The sequence below is a fragment of the Aplosporella prunicola genome, assembly GCF_010093885.1.
Source record: "Aplosporella prunicola CBS 121167 unplaced genomic scaffold K452scaffold_43, whole genome shotgun sequence".
NCBI classification, from domain to species: Eukaryota; Fungi; Ascomycota; class Dothideomycetes; order Botryosphaeriales; family Aplosporellaceae; genus Aplosporella; species Aplosporella prunicola.
Genome location: NW_022983571.1, coordinates 29,081 through 44,390, shown reverse-complemented (window position 1 = coordinate 44,390; position 15,310 = coordinate 29,081). Strand labels below are relative to the sequence as shown.

General features: G+C 51.8%; 7 protein-coding genes and 1 non-coding gene across 8 annotated transcripts; 4 read left to right on the top strand and 4 right to left on the bottom strand.

Moving 5' to 3' along the window:
- Positions 1-1,214: 1,214 nt before the first annotated feature.
- K452DRAFT_322314 (uncharacterized protein) lies at positions 1,215-2,211 on the top strand (the record flags this gene model as incomplete). Its single annotated transcript, XM_033544492.1, has 2 exons — positions 1,215-1,405; positions 1,457-2,211. Coding segments are annotated over 2 exons (945 nt in total), but the record flags the coding sequence as incomplete, so codon positions are not given.
- A 105-nt stretch (positions 2,212-2,316) lies between these two features.
- On the top strand, positions 2,317-3,441 carry K452DRAFT_292263 (uncharacterized protein). Its single transcript, XM_033541337.1, has 2 exons — positions 2,317-3,338; positions 3,421-3,441. The coding sequence occupies exon 1, from the start codon at positions 2,328-2,330 to the stop codon at positions 3,330-3,332; it is 1,005 nt and encodes a 334-aa protein (XP_033392317.1). The 5' UTR covers positions 2,317-2,327; the 3' UTR covers positions 3,333-3,338; positions 3,421-3,441.
- Positions 3,442-3,623: 182 nt separating this feature from the next.
- On the bottom strand, positions 3,624-4,426 carry K452DRAFT_279737 (uncharacterized protein; the record flags this gene model as incomplete). Its single annotated transcript, XM_033539429.1, has 2 exons — positions 3,624-3,890; positions 3,953-4,426. The coding sequence occupies 2 exons, from the start codon at positions 4,424-4,426 to the stop codon at positions 3,624-3,626; spliced, it is 741 nt and encodes a 246-aa protein (XP_033392316.1).
- A 2,418-nt stretch (positions 4,427-6,844) lies between these two features.
- On the top strand, positions 6,845-8,590 carry K452DRAFT_237200 (uncharacterized protein; the record flags this gene model as incomplete). The annotated part of the gene is made up of 3 exons (XM_033537566.1): positions 6,845-7,169; positions 7,268-7,588; positions 7,671-8,590. The coding sequence occupies 3 exons, from the start codon at positions 6,845-6,847 to the stop codon at positions 8,588-8,590; spliced, it is 1,566 nt and encodes a 521-aa protein (XP_033392315.1).
- An 83-nt stretch (positions 8,591-8,673) lies between these two features.
- Positions 8,674-9,043, top strand: K452DRAFT_292259 (uncharacterized protein). The gene has a single exon (XM_033541336.1). The coding sequence runs from the start codon at positions 8,810-8,812 to the stop codon at positions 8,993-8,995; it is 186 nt and encodes a 61-aa protein (XP_033392314.1). The 5' UTR covers positions 8,674-8,809; the 3' UTR covers positions 8,996-9,043.
- A 57-nt stretch (positions 9,044-9,100) lies between these two features.
- K452DRAFT_t156 lies at positions 9,101-9,196 on the bottom strand. The gene has a single exon. It is a non-coding gene; the product is annotated as a tRNA-Asp (tRNA).
- Positions 9,197-9,600: 404 nt separating this feature from the next.
- On the bottom strand, positions 9,601-11,526 carry K452DRAFT_237204 (uncharacterized protein; the record flags this gene model as incomplete). The annotated part of the gene is made up of 3 exons (XM_033537567.1): positions 9,601-10,122; positions 10,276-10,515; positions 10,672-11,526. 3 exons carry the CDS (start codon positions 11,524-11,526, stop codon positions 9,601-9,603), a joined length of 1,617 nt encoding a protein of 538 aa, XP_033392313.1.
- A 3,490-nt stretch (positions 11,527-15,016) lies between these two features.
- K452DRAFT_193178 (uncharacterized protein) lies at positions 15,017-15,310 on the bottom strand (the record flags this gene model as incomplete). The annotated part of the gene is made up of 1 exon (XM_033535877.1): positions 15,017-15,310. A coding segment is annotated over one exon (294 nt), but the record flags the coding sequence as incomplete, so codon positions are not given.

Genomic DNA, 15,310 nt, shown 5'->3' with positions numbered 1-15,310 from the left:
TACTTTGCTTGGTGTTCTTTCAGTTCTGGGCTGAACCACTGTTTTGAGTATGGGCATGGTTTGGCGGTTGGGGTTAGCTCGTTTACAGTAGCTGCGGTAATGCTAATAAGCTGTTCGACTGCATCATCCAGTTGTTCTCGTGTAGCGGATTCTCTCGCTTGGCTTAGGGCGTGTTGAATGGCTTGTCCCGCCTTTATCCAGTCTGTCCGTTCGTAGAGCTTTCGTGGTGGTCGTGTGCTTGCTAGTTCGACCTCCATGTTCCATTCGGAATAGGTAGCCCTGTGGTCTGACCCGATGCATAAGTTGATTGATAAGTTGAGCCCGACAATCAGATTGATCTTTCACGCATAAGGTGTTGGAAAGCGCGAATGAATAAATCATTATATATTCGTGATTGGATTGGATACAGCAGTGCGAACCCGAAAAAAGAGCGCCCATGATCGTGATTGTACTCAAATTGTCCCTCGAAAACTTTCACAAAACCTACCCGGAGACGCTACATGAAGCCAAACTTTCAACAATGCTTGCATTCAAGCAGGCAAATTTCCACACAACCCAAGTAAAAATCAAATACACGAATATCATCGCTCTCTGCTACCGAGGCACTCCACAGTTGTCGAGTCAGTGGTAAAATGTGGCTGGCTGAGAGCGATCGGAGTGAGATCGAGACCGCGCGCACGAACCACACTTTACCCCTTTCGGTTTTCCCGCTATCCTGGGGAAGCCATGAGGCTCCAAGCTCGTTTCCTAGCTTAACGTTAAGATCGGCACTTAGTTGGAGTGCGGCTGAAAAGCCCCGATCCTAATTCCTTTCATGAGTATACAGTGTCTGCCAAGGTGCCGTTGCGAAGCGCCAAATGGTAGTAAAAGCCAAGCGAAAAACGTTTTCAACGGCATTCACGGCACTAAAAAGACGTTTTGCATTATATATACAAAATGGTGTTGATTCGAGGTTCGAATTTTACACGAGACCCGGCTGATCAGCATCGTACGACCCACGCGGACTAACCATTCAAAGGCATATCACCGAGTCCCGATCTGCTCAGACACGGAGAAGTAGGCCTGTCCGACTCCGCAATGCCTCAATGTCTGATTCACTTTTAAGCCATATAATTTAAAAGTCCTTCGCTTTTCTTTATCAAGCCGAAAGTACCTCTGCAACTCTCTTTTTCAAGGCACTCCGGCAAACGCTACCCTGCTTCTAGTGCCCCAACATGAGGACCTCATTCGCTCTTCTGGCATTGGCGAACACCTTCGCATCTACTTCTTCGGCTATTCCTCTTCAACGCGGCAGTGAACAATGCCAAGACGACATCGACCGCAGTGACTTTGTGCGCAGTCGTTACTGCTATTCTCTCATTTCCGGAAGCGACCAAGATTTCTGCGAGAGATTTGAGAGAACGCCGTACGTACTAGATCATTTTTGTATCATTGAATGGAAACTGACGGTAAACAGGCAGGAGAACCGCCGTCATGTAGGCGGATGCTCACCCGTGCGGATTGAGGAAGTTTGCAAGTACTTGCCCAAGTCGGTTTCTTCAGCAGCATCTACTGCCGGCACCGGGTCGGGGGCATATACGTTCAGTGCCTCTACTGTTACTTCCGCTTCATCTGGTAGCGCTCCAAGCTTTCCATTTTCGGCAAGCCATGGCACATACACAGTGCAAGGCAGCTCCTCAGCTCAGGCTTCTCAAGGCGTTTATGATGCTTCCGCATCAACAATTCTCCTTCCTTCGACTGCAGTGGTCTCATCGATATCTTCGCCTCTTCGCGCTTCCCAGCAGCAGTCTAGCAGCCCATCGCTGAGTGGCTCATCAAATGGCATCCCGCTCGCTATCTCCAATGCAAAGGCTGGCAGCACTAACATAGTTGTTCCTGGAGTAGCGTCAACTGCAGTTGTTCCTTCGCTATCAACTTCTACTGCCTATTACACGACTACAATGACCGTTTCCGAAGTTGGGCTACCTGTATCAACAAAGACAGTGACGCTCACAGAGCTTTTTACGGTGATTCCGCCAGGTACTTTCACTGAGATTTCTCCGGCACCGGCTTCGCCATCAGTCACATTGGTAGAAGTCACTGTTTCCGCTGGCACCACTTATTATGAAACTGTTTATTTGATGGCGACATCGGAAACTGGTGTCAGGTCTTCCTCGGCAGCTTCGTCGTTGGCTAGTACCATTTCAACTGTATTTGGTTCCTCCACACCAGCCTCTTCTGTCCTCGCTTCCTCGATGGCTGTTTCTACGTTGGTCTCTTCCTCTCCGGTGGCATTTGTTTCTTCGGCAATCACCTCCGCAGCCGCATCTACGGTGGCAGTTGCTTCTATGGCATCTTCAACTAAGGGATCGACGACGGAACTTGCTTCTTCTGAGGTTGTATCTACCGCGGTATCATCTTCAGTGATGACTTCCTCTGTATCGAGCTCCTTTATTTCCGCATCTACAGCAGCCTCGTCCGATGTTACTTCTTCCACGGCTACTGAGACAATCTCTTCTTCGCTGGAAACATCTACCATTCTCTCTACGATTACATCCACATCAGAAACTTTTTCTACGACCACCTCTACTGATGCCACGTCGACAATCTCTTCCATGGGAACCTCAATTGCTTCTTCTTCCGAAGTCTTTTCATCTGCCACTTCATCGGAGGCTACTCCGACAGAGACCACTTCGACAGAGACTCAGACTGAAACCTCGACAGCTGTTACGGCTTCCTCAGCGTATTCTATACCTACGGAAACCTCACCAGCTGTAGTCTCTACGAGTGAGTCTTCCACGACAATCACGTCCATAGATGCCACTTCTACGGAAGTGTCTTCAGTAGCCACTTCCACTGCCTCTCTTTCAACAACGGCTATTTCGACGGAAGTTACGCCCACAGAAACACTGCCTGAGTCTTCGACGGAAGCACCCTCGGAAACCTCATCACCAACTTCGACAGAAACCCCAGTAGCCAGCCCCACCGAGACAACTTCAGCAGCAATAACCACATCCGAAGCTTCCACAACCATCACCACCACAGCAGCACCCACGCACACAAGGCCCCCAACCGTGACAAACCCCTCATGCCCCTCATCAGACGGTGATCTCTTCGTTGCAGACAACGGGGTTGTCTTCCAGTTCAACTGCGACGTTTTCCAGTATACTGGTTATGTAGCGGTGTATAGGGCCCAAAACATCCGGAGTTGTTCGCAGATGTGTTCGAACACTGCGGCTTGCGTTGCCTGGACGAACGGTGCTGCGTGCACTTTGTGGAGCAGTGCTGTAGTCGCCTCTTCGGCTTCGTTGTCGGGTAACCAGGGTGCCGGTGTTCGGTATGTGGAGGATTAGCAGGGCGTAAGTATAGCACTCTTTACGTCCTTTAGAATGGGGGCAAACTCTGTAACAATTGCTTACTACTTTAATGATATATTAATAGGCTAAATGGCAAGATCATGAGACTACTCTTCTTACGCTCAAATATTACAGGAGCATAGTCATCTTCGGTCTGTGTAGCAGTCCCACATTTGAAATTTAAAGTCTACCAATGAACCAGACAGAGAAAAGAATATACCCTTAGTTCCTCAGCAAAAGGTACCCACGAACTGCCTATCAAGTAAATCCTCACACAATCACGCTCCCTCACCCCGCTCCAAACCCCCCATCAACCTCAAGCACGCTGCCCGTCGCAAACTCCGAAGCCAGCAAAAACGCTACTGCGCGCGCAATCTCATCCGGCCCCGCGACCTTCTTCACCGGCATAAACTCCGCAAAATCCTGCTTCGTCATCCCAGCGATCTTGGCCAAATTCTCGTTAATCTCCGTCCAGATCATCCCAGGCGCCACAGCCGTGATATACAAGCCTTGCTGCGCGTACTCCAGGGCTGCTACACGTGTCAACCCAACAACCTGCATCCAGTCAGCTTGATTGCAAACATCGTTCAATATGTTCAAGGTGACAATCAACGCACCGCATGCTTCGTCGCGGTATAAGCTCCCGCCCGTGGCACCCCGTGCAGCCCCGCCGCAGACGACATATTCACGATATGCCCCTTTCCGTTCGGCAGCATGAGCCTGATCTGCTCCTGCATGCACCAGTAAACACCACGGACGTTGACCTGCCACATGCGCTCGAACTCGTCGGTCGAGGAGTCACCCAGGGGCTGCAGCTCGGTTGAAATGCCCGCATTGTTGACCGCCGCGTCAAGACGGCCGTAGGTCTTGATCGTCTGCTCGTGCAGGTGCTTGATGTCGTCGAGGCTGGTCACGTCGGTGCGGATGAATGTTGCGGTGCCATTGGCGGCCGTGATGCGCTCGACGACCTTCTGCCCGTTGGCGGCGTTGCGGCCGGAGACGACGACGCGCCAGCCTTGTGAGGCGAGGAGTTCGGCTGTTGCGCTGCCGATGCCTTGGGTTCCGCCGGTTATGATGCACACTTTGGCCATTGTGATGTGGTTCGTTGTGTTGACTGTTGCTTCACTGATTACATATGAGAAGAGAATGAAAGCGGGGAGGATGTAAGTCGTTGAGGTGCGATGCGGCTCGAGTGGAGTCATCACCGATGACAGGTTATACAAACTTTAGCAGATGCACAAGCTGCATTTGCTTATGATTATCACGTCATAGCACTCAATTCGACACAGCGCTGAGTAAGACTGTCCAACATCGGACATTTTGTATGCTGTACGACGTCCGAGTTCTGATAGGAACAACCCGCCCAATGACATCCGTCATCAAATAAATTTTGTTACAGCCTCGCTGCTGACAGAGTTTGTGTTGCGAAGGTTTATTTGGATCATTTGTATAAGCCTACCAATATCCGGTTGTTGGAATGTGACAGTGCAATTGCTCTCCGGATCCGTAAAGCCTCTCAGACCAGAAACATGCTGGAATGCAAAAGCTCCAAGTGCTCCACGAATGCAGTAAATGGGGAAGCAAATAAAGTTGCACCTGAAAAGCCATATCCCTACCTTAAACAGGTTATGACCGACTTCTTCGATCAAAATAGGGAAACTCTTTCGAATACCTAGAAACAACAAGCTGAAGAAGGCAGTTCTGCGATTAAGAATTGATAGAGAGTTCGGGTATCAGTTTAGGCCATCAACGCAATCTCCAAACCATCAACGTGAACAAATACCTTTTTGACCAACAAAGTCGTTTACACCAAAAAAGGGCCACCCACTAAAATGCCCATCAGTGTTCTAAACGCGTGCTCGTCGGGACAGCCAGCCCGGAGTATTTTGAAATCGTATGGATGGAGCCTGCGTTTACTTCCTCGAAGCCATGTAATGATTTCCTCCGTATGCAATACCAACAACTTCAAAGAAGAAGGTAGAATTCCACCATAGATAACGAGCGGTTTTCCAAAATACGGGCTGTATAAATCCCCCAGCACCAGGAAATGGAACTCGCGGGGCATACTGAGCAAACTTACTTCATATCAATCATTGCTCCACGTCGTAGCTTCCTCAATCGCTGTCGAACTTTGCGGTGATGTACGCGTGTATCAAAAGAACGTAGAGCGCAAATGAATTTGCTCCGACGTCCACAAAAACTCAAGACCGACCTTCCCCAGCACTCCCCCTCCAAACGCACCAAGCACGCCCCTCCCAACCCACCACCACACATCCACCCTCTCACCCCTCTCGGGCCAGCCCAACACCCGCAAGTGGAGACCCGACCGTCCCCCTCCACCTCCGGCGCGCTCAATTCCCTATCTCGCATCCCGCAACACCACCCCCCTTTCCCCCGCGCAGGCCCAGGCCCCTCCCCCACTCCACTGCCCCAGCATTCTCGCCAACACAACCACGGCATGACATGGCAAGCCACGGCATCAGCGCTGACTCAGCCCACCACTCAGGTCCCAACTCAATGGGGCCCAGGGAGCCAGGCGCCAGGGGCGTGGCGGCGACGATTGGGCGGCCTGATGAAACGGCCGGCCCGGCAGGCGTGCATGCATAACACACGCATGCAGGCTAGCGCCTCAGCCGCAGCTGAGGGGTCAAGGGCAGCGTGCATTGGCCAGTCGGAACGCGCGCAGGGGCGCAATTGTGTTGTATAAACGAGCGGATAGCGAATGGGGTGGCGGGGGCATGCGGACTGACGTCTTTGCGAGCGGCGGTCGTAGCACAGGGCGTGTCAAGACCCGTCAAGATCCGACGCCCTTGCGGCCACGGACAAGCGTGGTGGACGAAGTCCGGCTTCGTGCCTTTGCTGGGACGGTGCCCCCTGGGGGAGTTGCCTGCTGCGTGTGGCCAATTGCGCTGACGGCGCCGTCGTACGGCTAGAGAAGCGCTCGGCGCTTTGTCCTATTCCTTCTTCTTAGGACCGCGGCCTCAGGCCGTTGCTGCGAGGGCTGGACGACTACTCGCTCGCTCGCTCTTACTTGCACACCTCCCCCTCACGAACTCACTCACTTACTCACTCACTCACCCACCCACTCGACCATCTCACCCCAGCGTGCGGCGTCACACCACTCTGAGTGGCTGGACCAGGCAAACCAGCCAGGCAGCCTCGCCATCCTCCCGACATCTCCCACGGACAAACCCCCAAAGACCCGGCTTCTTCCCGCCCGGGCCTTGATCCCGTCTCCGTTGCATTGCCAGGTCGTCGCAGGTCCCGATACCAAGGCAACCATGACCGGGACAAGGACGCCCACGAGCAGGCAGGGCGACGGCCTGAAAACGGCAAGCCGACAACACCCCGCAAAGTCCGCGCGCGCTCGTCCGGCCTTGCTCCAGAAAACCCGCTGCATCTGCCCGCTTGCTTGCTTCTCTGTGCTCTTGCTTTGATGTAGCTATCCTTCTTCTTTATAAGCAGTAGTACCGGCCAGCAGCACCAACACAACAATGGCACAACCAACAATGGCACACCCACAACTCCCCGAGGAAATACTACCTACCTTTCCTTACCTTACCCCACCACTAAGCCCCGCCTCTCCACCACCCTTTCACGTCCTGATAGTCGGAGCCAGCATCTCGGGCCTTGCACTCGCCCACGCTCTTCAACGCGCCAAAATCCCTCACACGATACTGGAAGCTCAGCCGCAAGTCACACACCCGGGCATTGGCGCCAGCATCGGGCTATGGCCGAACGGGATGCGAGTACTTGACCAGCTGGGTGCATGGGAGCGTATCAAAAAGGAGTGCAACACGATGGGGGACTGTTGGGACAGGGGAGACTCTGGAGGTGTGGTGGGAAGGTGGGGGTGGGGCTGGGGTGTAAGGGCGAGGTGAGTGTTGATGTTGTTTGTGTGCACTTGCCCCTGCGTCGGTGCCGATGTGGAGGAACGGCGTGTTGTTGGGTACACCGAGTTGACGAACGTGGTTGCAGGAACGGGTACACAGGCTTCGCCGTCCTCGAGCGCGCCCATGTCGTCAAGGCGCTGTGGGACACGCTACCCGACCAGTCGGTTGTGGTGACCAACGCGCGCTTGGCCAACATCGTCGACGGGCCTGACGGCGTGCGTGTCACCACGACTTCCGGAGCCGAGTATGCTGGTGACATTGTCGTCGGGTGTGATGGAGTGAACAGCGCTGTTCGGAGCTGCATGTGGGAGGCGGCGAACCGCAATGTGCCGGGATTGATCTCGGAAAAGGAGAAGAGGTGTACGTACCTACCATTGTCCTCACCTAGACGGTTAGTTGGCCATATAAAGTAATTTATTGACGGCAAACACGACATCCGCAGCACTCATAACCTCTTACAAATGCCTTGCCGGCATCTCCACCGCCCTTCCGTCCCTCCCAGGCCACACTACCAGCGACAGCCACATTTTGCATGCCCCCGGCCGGTGCATCCTTCTCCTAACCACTCCCACGCGCACGTTCTTCTTCGTCTTCCTCAAGCTCCCCCGTCCGATTCAGTACCCCGCACGCGTACGGTACACCCCCGCGGAGGCAGCTGCCGAGGCCGCTGCGCTTGCACACGTACCCCTAACCGACACAGGCACGGCCACGTTCGGAGATGTGTGGGCGCGCCGTCTTCGCGCGCAGCTCATCCCGCTGGAGGAAGGCGTCTTCGACACCTGGCACCACGGCCGGACGGTCCTGCTCGGAGACTCTGCGCACAAATTCAGCGTCATGCTGGCGTTTGGCGGGAATGCGGCGCTGGAGAGCGCTGCCGCACTGGCCAATTGCTTGCACCGTGAAGTGCTTGCACACAGAGGGTGCAAGGTCGGCCCCGAGGCCATCACCAACTTGTTTGAAGAATATCAAGCGCAGCGCTTCCCCCGCGCACAGCGTATTCACCGCCTCGCGCACCGTGTCATGCGCCTGCAATCGTGGGAGACGCCATTGCTGCGGGCGGCACAGCGCTTCGTTATTCCGCTGGTGGGAGAGGCCTGGGCGTTGAACGTGTTTGCGGCATTGGTGGCGGGCGGAGGTCGCCTCAACTTCGTGCCTGTGCCTGAGCACGAGAAAGGGAACGTGCCATTCGACGACGAGATTGTGCGTGGGGCGCTGGTGCGGAGATGTCCAGGCGAGGCCGGGTCGGCGGCGCTGGTGAAAGTGACGGGAATGCATGAAAGGTTGGCGGAGCTACTTCGTGTCCTTTTGTCGGCGGGACTATTTGCTGCCGTGGTGGTGAGCGTGCGAGCGTGGCGGACGTAGCTCGTGGTTTTAATTGTCCATTGTGGCTGTTCTTGTCGCTTTCTGTGTTTCAGGCTTTGTACCTGGGTATTCAATTCGGCAGAGATTCAATGGACAGCACGCCGATTTCCAACATGGGAAGCACTGGCTGAGGTTATTTGCGGACGAATACGGTCCATCGCCCTTTCTCCAACACTGAGGCCTTGAGCGCGGACCGAAGAGGTGGTGATGAATACGGACATGGCGACATTTGGAAAACGGCAAGATGCGAGAGAGGAGCGCGATGAAAGCCAGCCCGAGCAATCAAGGTTGCGCAGCCAAAACAGACGATGCCACAAGCATGGGCGTGGGAGGTTTGCGGATGGAGTTGATGATGTCGCGGTTGGCGGATGGCGTGGATCAGCTATTTTTAACCTTAGATCATGACTAAGCTTTCGTCTCGGCCAGACCCGCGCCAATTTAAAGCGGCGAAAGGCGAACAAAAAAATAAAAAAAAAAAAAAAAGCAAAAGAAAAAAAGCAAAAGAATAGACTCTCCGACGGGGAATCGAACCCCGGTCTCCCGCGCTTGCTAATGAGGATTATCATCATTGACAAGCGGAAATCATCACCACTAGACCATCGAAGATGTAGGTGATTATCACCTGATGGTTGATGATGAGGGTCACCGTTTGTACTTATGTACTGCTATTTTTGTGTCCCCCACAGCAGTAGTAGTGCTCACCTCAATCAAAAGTAACGCATTGCAACCCTGTGTTACTCTAGAATTATAAGCCCATGGTAACTTGCTGTCAGTCGCTCTGCTAGTTTAAATCTCTTTTCCAAAGTCAAATTATCTTTGCTGTCGCAATGCCGTCGCAGCGCGGTGCTAAATCCTCCACCTGCATAACCCGACTGAAGATCATGAAAATTCAAGCTCCCAAAGACAAACCCGAACTCCAACCGACTAGCACTAGACTATGCGCTCTTGTTTCAAATTCCAGATTCCCTTTTCCAGTCATCACCACTTAATCCAACTCGCCATCAACGGCCTCACTCCGCCGACTCCACCTCCGAACCACGGCCGAACATCCTCAAGCCTCGCCTTTTTGTCTTCATCTCATTCTCCTCTCTTTCTATAAGAGGCAAGAGCTCGAATTCGCTGTCCGCACGCACAAATTTCAACTCTCCATTGTCGCCTTTGCGTAACTGGCCACGCATCGTCTCCGCCATTTCGTTCATCTGCGTGACATAGCCGAGGTTTAGATTCTCTTTTTCCCATCCTTGAATACCATGGAAGAACGGCGCCAGAGTTGAAGATTTCCAGAGGATTGTTCGGTGTTTTTTGCTTTCTTTCATGGAGACGATAAGGTAGGCGATCGCCATTGTGAGTGTGATGAGCGGGAGGCTGAGCCATTCCCATCGTACTTTGATGTATGTCTCAGGAGCAAATGCCGTACCATCGATCCAGGTCTCTCCAGGGCTGCTTGTCCGAATATGTTCAGTCAAGCTTCGAACCATGTCCTCCATGACTAGAGAAAAATTGTTTTTTCGATAGAGCGCTGGAAGCATATTCTCTTGCCCAGAGTTTTTCGGGCTACCCAGTGTACTCATATCGTAACCAAGGTCCATAATGAAGTCGTTCGTGTCATTTGAAAATAAATGGGAGTGGCCATCGACTATTTTCAAATTGTTAAGGAGGTAGTTGATCAGTTTTATTTCTTCTACGGGATCTACATCAAATGTAGGGAGTTTTCCAGGAAAAGCATCGACCTCGGAAGAAGGGATAGCGAAAGTTAGGTTGAAGAGCCCCCCGGGATGCGACTGTCTACCCTCTGTTTGGTTAGGGTAGATAAGCAGCAGCTCGTATGTCTTCGAGGATGGTATATGAATCGTGTTGTTTATGATGCTCATGTTGTTATATAGGTAAGCACACCAATAGAGTCTACAACTCTGTATGTTGTCCTGCTGGATGGGCGGCTGAACCTTCGTAGCATTTGAGTAGTAGATCTCTCTCTTTTCCGAACTCCTATAAGCTGTGATTTCCAATATACAATTAATGTATGGAAAACCACATTGCTTCGTGGCAATCCAGTGAGAGGCTCCCCAGCGGTAAGTTTGTACTGAAGCCTCTGTGAAGTTGCGTGTCCACTTGAACTCCTCTAGGATTTGTATTGGATTTAATGTGTGCTCGCTGGTCATATTAAGCACACATTTCGTATGGTACTGGTTGAATAGAGTGCCGTTTTTTACTCTGAGGGTACTTCTCGCGGTAGAGCATTCGTTGGTGCTAGACAAGGAAATGTCATGGCAAGAAGAACAGACTCCTAATGTGATCATTGGGTCATACCACTGGCACAGTGATGTCGGGCAGTTCGGGGATGATTTTACACCAGAGGCGTAGATACCGGTAAAGATGGCGGCTTGTGTTGCCGGCTCCACGCTGCCACTAAATTCCTCTTTTAAGGTCCAATTTTCTGTTCTGTTGAACGCTCGTGTTACCCGATACGAAGCCGAGGTGGAATTGGAAGGGGCTGAACGAGATGGGTATTTGATAATTTGTTGAGCGAATGGATCCGAAGCCAAGGCTATTATGGTAAGGAGGGCGCCCCATGATGCGATCCAGTTGCTGCTCTTCATACCGATTATCAACTTTAAAGCACCCCAGGGGCCTCGACTAGCGTCATCGAAGAATTGAAGTTTTAGCAATCTGTGCGGATTTCGCTCGAAATGGGTCCATTTAGCCTGGTTTATGCATTGGGAGACCGGAAGAAGGAGCGCCGATTTTGCCACTGTCATGAAAACGGATACGAGCGAGTTGGGCTGAATTGGAAAGTCCCATTTGGCTAGGGCTTTGCCGTTGAAAGATGCCAAAATAACGATAACTGCAGCCATGCAGCTTGCCGAGAGTAGTACTCCAGCGACCTCCCAAAGCCACCAATCATCGAACAGAATATTCAGATTGCGGCGCAAATCCATGCGGTAGGATGCTTTCTCTTCTTCAATTAACACCTCTCCATCTTTGAGGTGCTCAGTGTCGGTGTTCCATCCATTGTCCGGTCCTCCAGTAATAGCAGAACGGAATCTGTCCTGAACGTTTTCTCTGAGGTTGGATTCGTCACTGGAAAGCCTTGCTGTTTCATAATCCGCTCCAGGGCTGTCTGCCATTGAAGTATAATGTTGACTTGGCCTCGTTGGAATATAATTAGGAGATGAGTGGTGTGAATACGCAGAGTGGTTGTGGTAAAGCACGCTGATCGGGTAGTGTGATTGATTTAAGAATTAGAAGAGGTGGGTAGGCGAAATTTGTGTAGTTTGCTGTACGCTTCAACCCAGCTTACCCTTTTATTAGATTCTGCTTACGGTTGTGCAAATATGCAGGATCTAAAACCTATATATACACTGTAGGTTAGAGAAAATAATCTGTCACTACTCAGGTGAATCTATTATAAGCCGCTGTCGTACAACTCTAATCCAGTATCAGTATTGTTAGCGAAAATCGTTTCATACGGCTCGTACAACCACCCCAGCCCACCCGGCTCAGCTGTGGCTACTATTTAAACGTCATTTCTCTTACCAAGGCTACTGCCTGGTTATGTTGTTTTTATCACAAGGCGCAATAGCAGAGCTTTGCTGCCCTTCCATGGAGTTAGAAGTAGTAATCTTATTCGCTATTCAAGGCCCAGATTGCCCTAAGTAGAAAAACTGTGGTTTGAGTGACACTCGGTATTAAGTAGTACTATCAAAGTGCGTAATTAGTGCTGAACTTTGCCTAGGGATGAGAGGAACAAACAATAGGCAAACACTAAGGCAATAAGCCTCGCTGACCTAGGCCGTAACAGCACTACAACGTAGTAGCTGATGGTGTGAACATGTTTCTTAATCTGCAAAGTCTGGAGCTATTTAAAGAAGGGATCACGAGGCTATTGCTAGGAACCTCCGCAAGCCACTGGAAGACCCCGATTCGAAAAGAAAGTTGTTGTGTTCCGTATCAGCATCACTGATTGTCCGCGATCTGGCGCTTTGGGGATGTCGCGGATCGGTTGAGGTTGTCGTGCGTCTGTGGAAGATGGGAGGTTGTAAGTGGGGAGGCTCTTTATATTGCGAATACGAATACGCAGCAGCGCGTACCGCGTTTCTTCTTCATTTTGCACCCGTTGACATCACCTACGAGACTCTCTGCATTTCACATCACCCTCTGCACATGCACCTCGTATCTCATCGGCTCAAAAAGCACCATCTCCTTCGCTACCCGCTTTTGAAAGCAATGCTCAGCAGATCGCCGACGCGGCAGCCTCTCGAAGCACCGTCGTGCGGCCCGTCCGCACCTGAAGCCGCGATCCGCGCATGGCTCAATACGGATCTGTTGGAGAAAAAAGACGGGCACAAGGCGGAGCAGGAGAGGATTGATTGCGCCGACAGCGAAGGTCGGGAATGGCAATGACAACAGTGATGGGTTGGCAATGATAGTGTTGGAGAGGATGATGCGACGCGACGGTTTGGGGCTTGTCGCTTCAGCGGGACGCCTCAACCAGCACGACCTTTCCTTCCACTTCGATGACAACCCGCCCAATGATGGCACAAGATGGATCGATGGAAAGACTCTAAAGTTTGGCTTCACGTTCCTCGCTGCCCGAGCAGTTACAGCGCCACTGGCCAAGAAAATCCAGCACCGCCGAGCGTCTCACCCCCACACTCCGCGCGCGGACCCCACGATCCGCAAACCAAGACTTGCACGGCCAAATACGAGATACCCGAGGGGCGAAACGCTCGTTCAGGAAGTTCGATCTGCAGCGGAAGTGGTGGCGGTGCCGCGGCCCGCGCCGTCGAGAGCTAGGCGACGAGAGCTAAGGTCGTCCGCGGAGACGCTGACACGCGGAGGCCCCACTGTGGGATTTGGACGAGAAAGAGACGTTTGCACCTCCAATGTCCGGATGACGTGCTGTAACTCTCCACTGCGGACGTTCTTGGAATGGTACTGCATTGGATTCAGGCTAACTAAACATTCTGTCAAGAGACGAATCCGACTCATCCTTCCCTTGATTGGGCAACTTTGGTTTGTTTCGCTGACGTTCCAAATGATGCCAATGCTTGCTTGAAATGCCGTTAAGTGTCATTATCTGGTTGATCCTGCTTCTGAAATCCTGCCCAAAATTGCACTCACTACTCGTATCGTCCTTTCGAGGAAGAGTACTCGGGTAGCTGTCATAGGGAAGAAAACGTTTGGCTGAATAGCTGCTGGTGTAACCATCCGAGGTATCCATGGATGTTGCGGAATCACAAGGCTCACCCGTAATATGTTCAGGAAGGCAGCCATGGCTAGTGGATCGATGTCTGGCAGAGGGATCACTTTTTCTCCGGTCCCTTGACCTACTTTGACAGATGCGGCAGGCCCAGTCATCTTCATCCAGAAAGGTGATATCAAACACAGAACTTTGGAAGCCACGACTAAGACTACTTGGCCATCGCAGAGGATGGGCCTCGTGTCGCCATTTTCATCGAACCACGTCGTCCTCGAAGATGGCACTTGCTCGCCAGGACTACCGGTGAGGCTACCATCCATCGTTGCGCTGAAAAGTCAGTTGCGGAGAGGGCGGAGTGTGTAAAAAATTTCAATGCCATGCGCGCTGTCTACCTCTCACTTCGGTAGACTCCATCATCCGATTCCCACAGGCAGCAGGAAATGATTACTGAATTGCATCCTCGTCTGCGCAGGAAAACAAGATTCAAGTTCTTAACCCCATGACTGTTCCAATGGAGTTCACCAAAGGTTTTTCTACACTCCACTGGCGAGACGGCTCTGATCTTTACGGAGGTAACAGAGGTAACAACAAACAGAGTTTAAACCACTCTATGAGATTGACAGCACCCGATGTCCTTCCCACCCTCTACCTACTTCTCCTCCGGGAGCAGCTTCTTCCGCTGCCGATCAAGATGAACCCAGTGCTTGTCTAGGATACCCGAAGGCATCGATATCGCCTTGATGCGTTCCCTCAGTTCATCTTGAAAGCTACACTGGTTGTGGCTGGTATCTGGGCGGTCGTACGAATAATGCCTGACCTCTCCTGAATGTTTGTATATGGCAAAGTTCGACAGCATATCCCGAAGAAACCGCAGGCTTTTGAGTCGCACGATGGCTGGATCACGGTCAGGCCAGAGGCCTAACCGGTTAAGCGGTAACGTTAAGGAACCAAAAGTCAACGCCTCGCACTGTACTTTTTGGTACTCTCTGTCTGCTTTGCAAATGTGTTCCCCTTTCCTTGCTGTTTCCGTATATTTCTCAATGTACTCATACATGACGTCCAGAAGGCGATGGAATGTCTCATTGCGGACTTCGATAATGTTTTCTTCCTTTCATGTTAGCTATGAGACTCTAAAACGTTCCAAGATCAAGGATCTTAATACCGATAAGATCCGGAGGTATATTGGTACGTTCGTCCGTTGGATCGAGGACCTTGTGACAAGCTGTCAACAACTCGCCCTCCTCGTTCAGTGTCAAGTCAAGGACTAGCCGCCTAGCCAATCTCTCGAACACTTTCTTGTTCCCGTATTCCCATGCGATCCAAAGCCATTCGTAGCAATCATCCTTCTCCGCGAGGTGTTCCAATTTCTGCATCCAGTTTTCGATCCATGGCTGGACACAGGCTGTTGCAAGGTATCTGTCCGTTAATACGGATAATGCCAGCAAGGAATCCAAGTCAAGCTCGTTAGGAACCTTTCCGAACCGGAAGTGAACAATGTTGAGGAAAACGGTTAAGCCAGA

Coding starts and splice junctions, on each gene's coding strand:
- K452DRAFT_292263 (XM_033541337.1), top strand. CDS start 2,328: ATGGCATCTTCAACTAAGGGATCGACGACGGAACTTGCTTCTTCTGAG.
- K452DRAFT_292259 (XM_033541336.1), top strand. CDS start 8,810: ATGGCGACATTTGGAAAACGGCAAGATGCGAGAGAGGAGCGCGATGAA.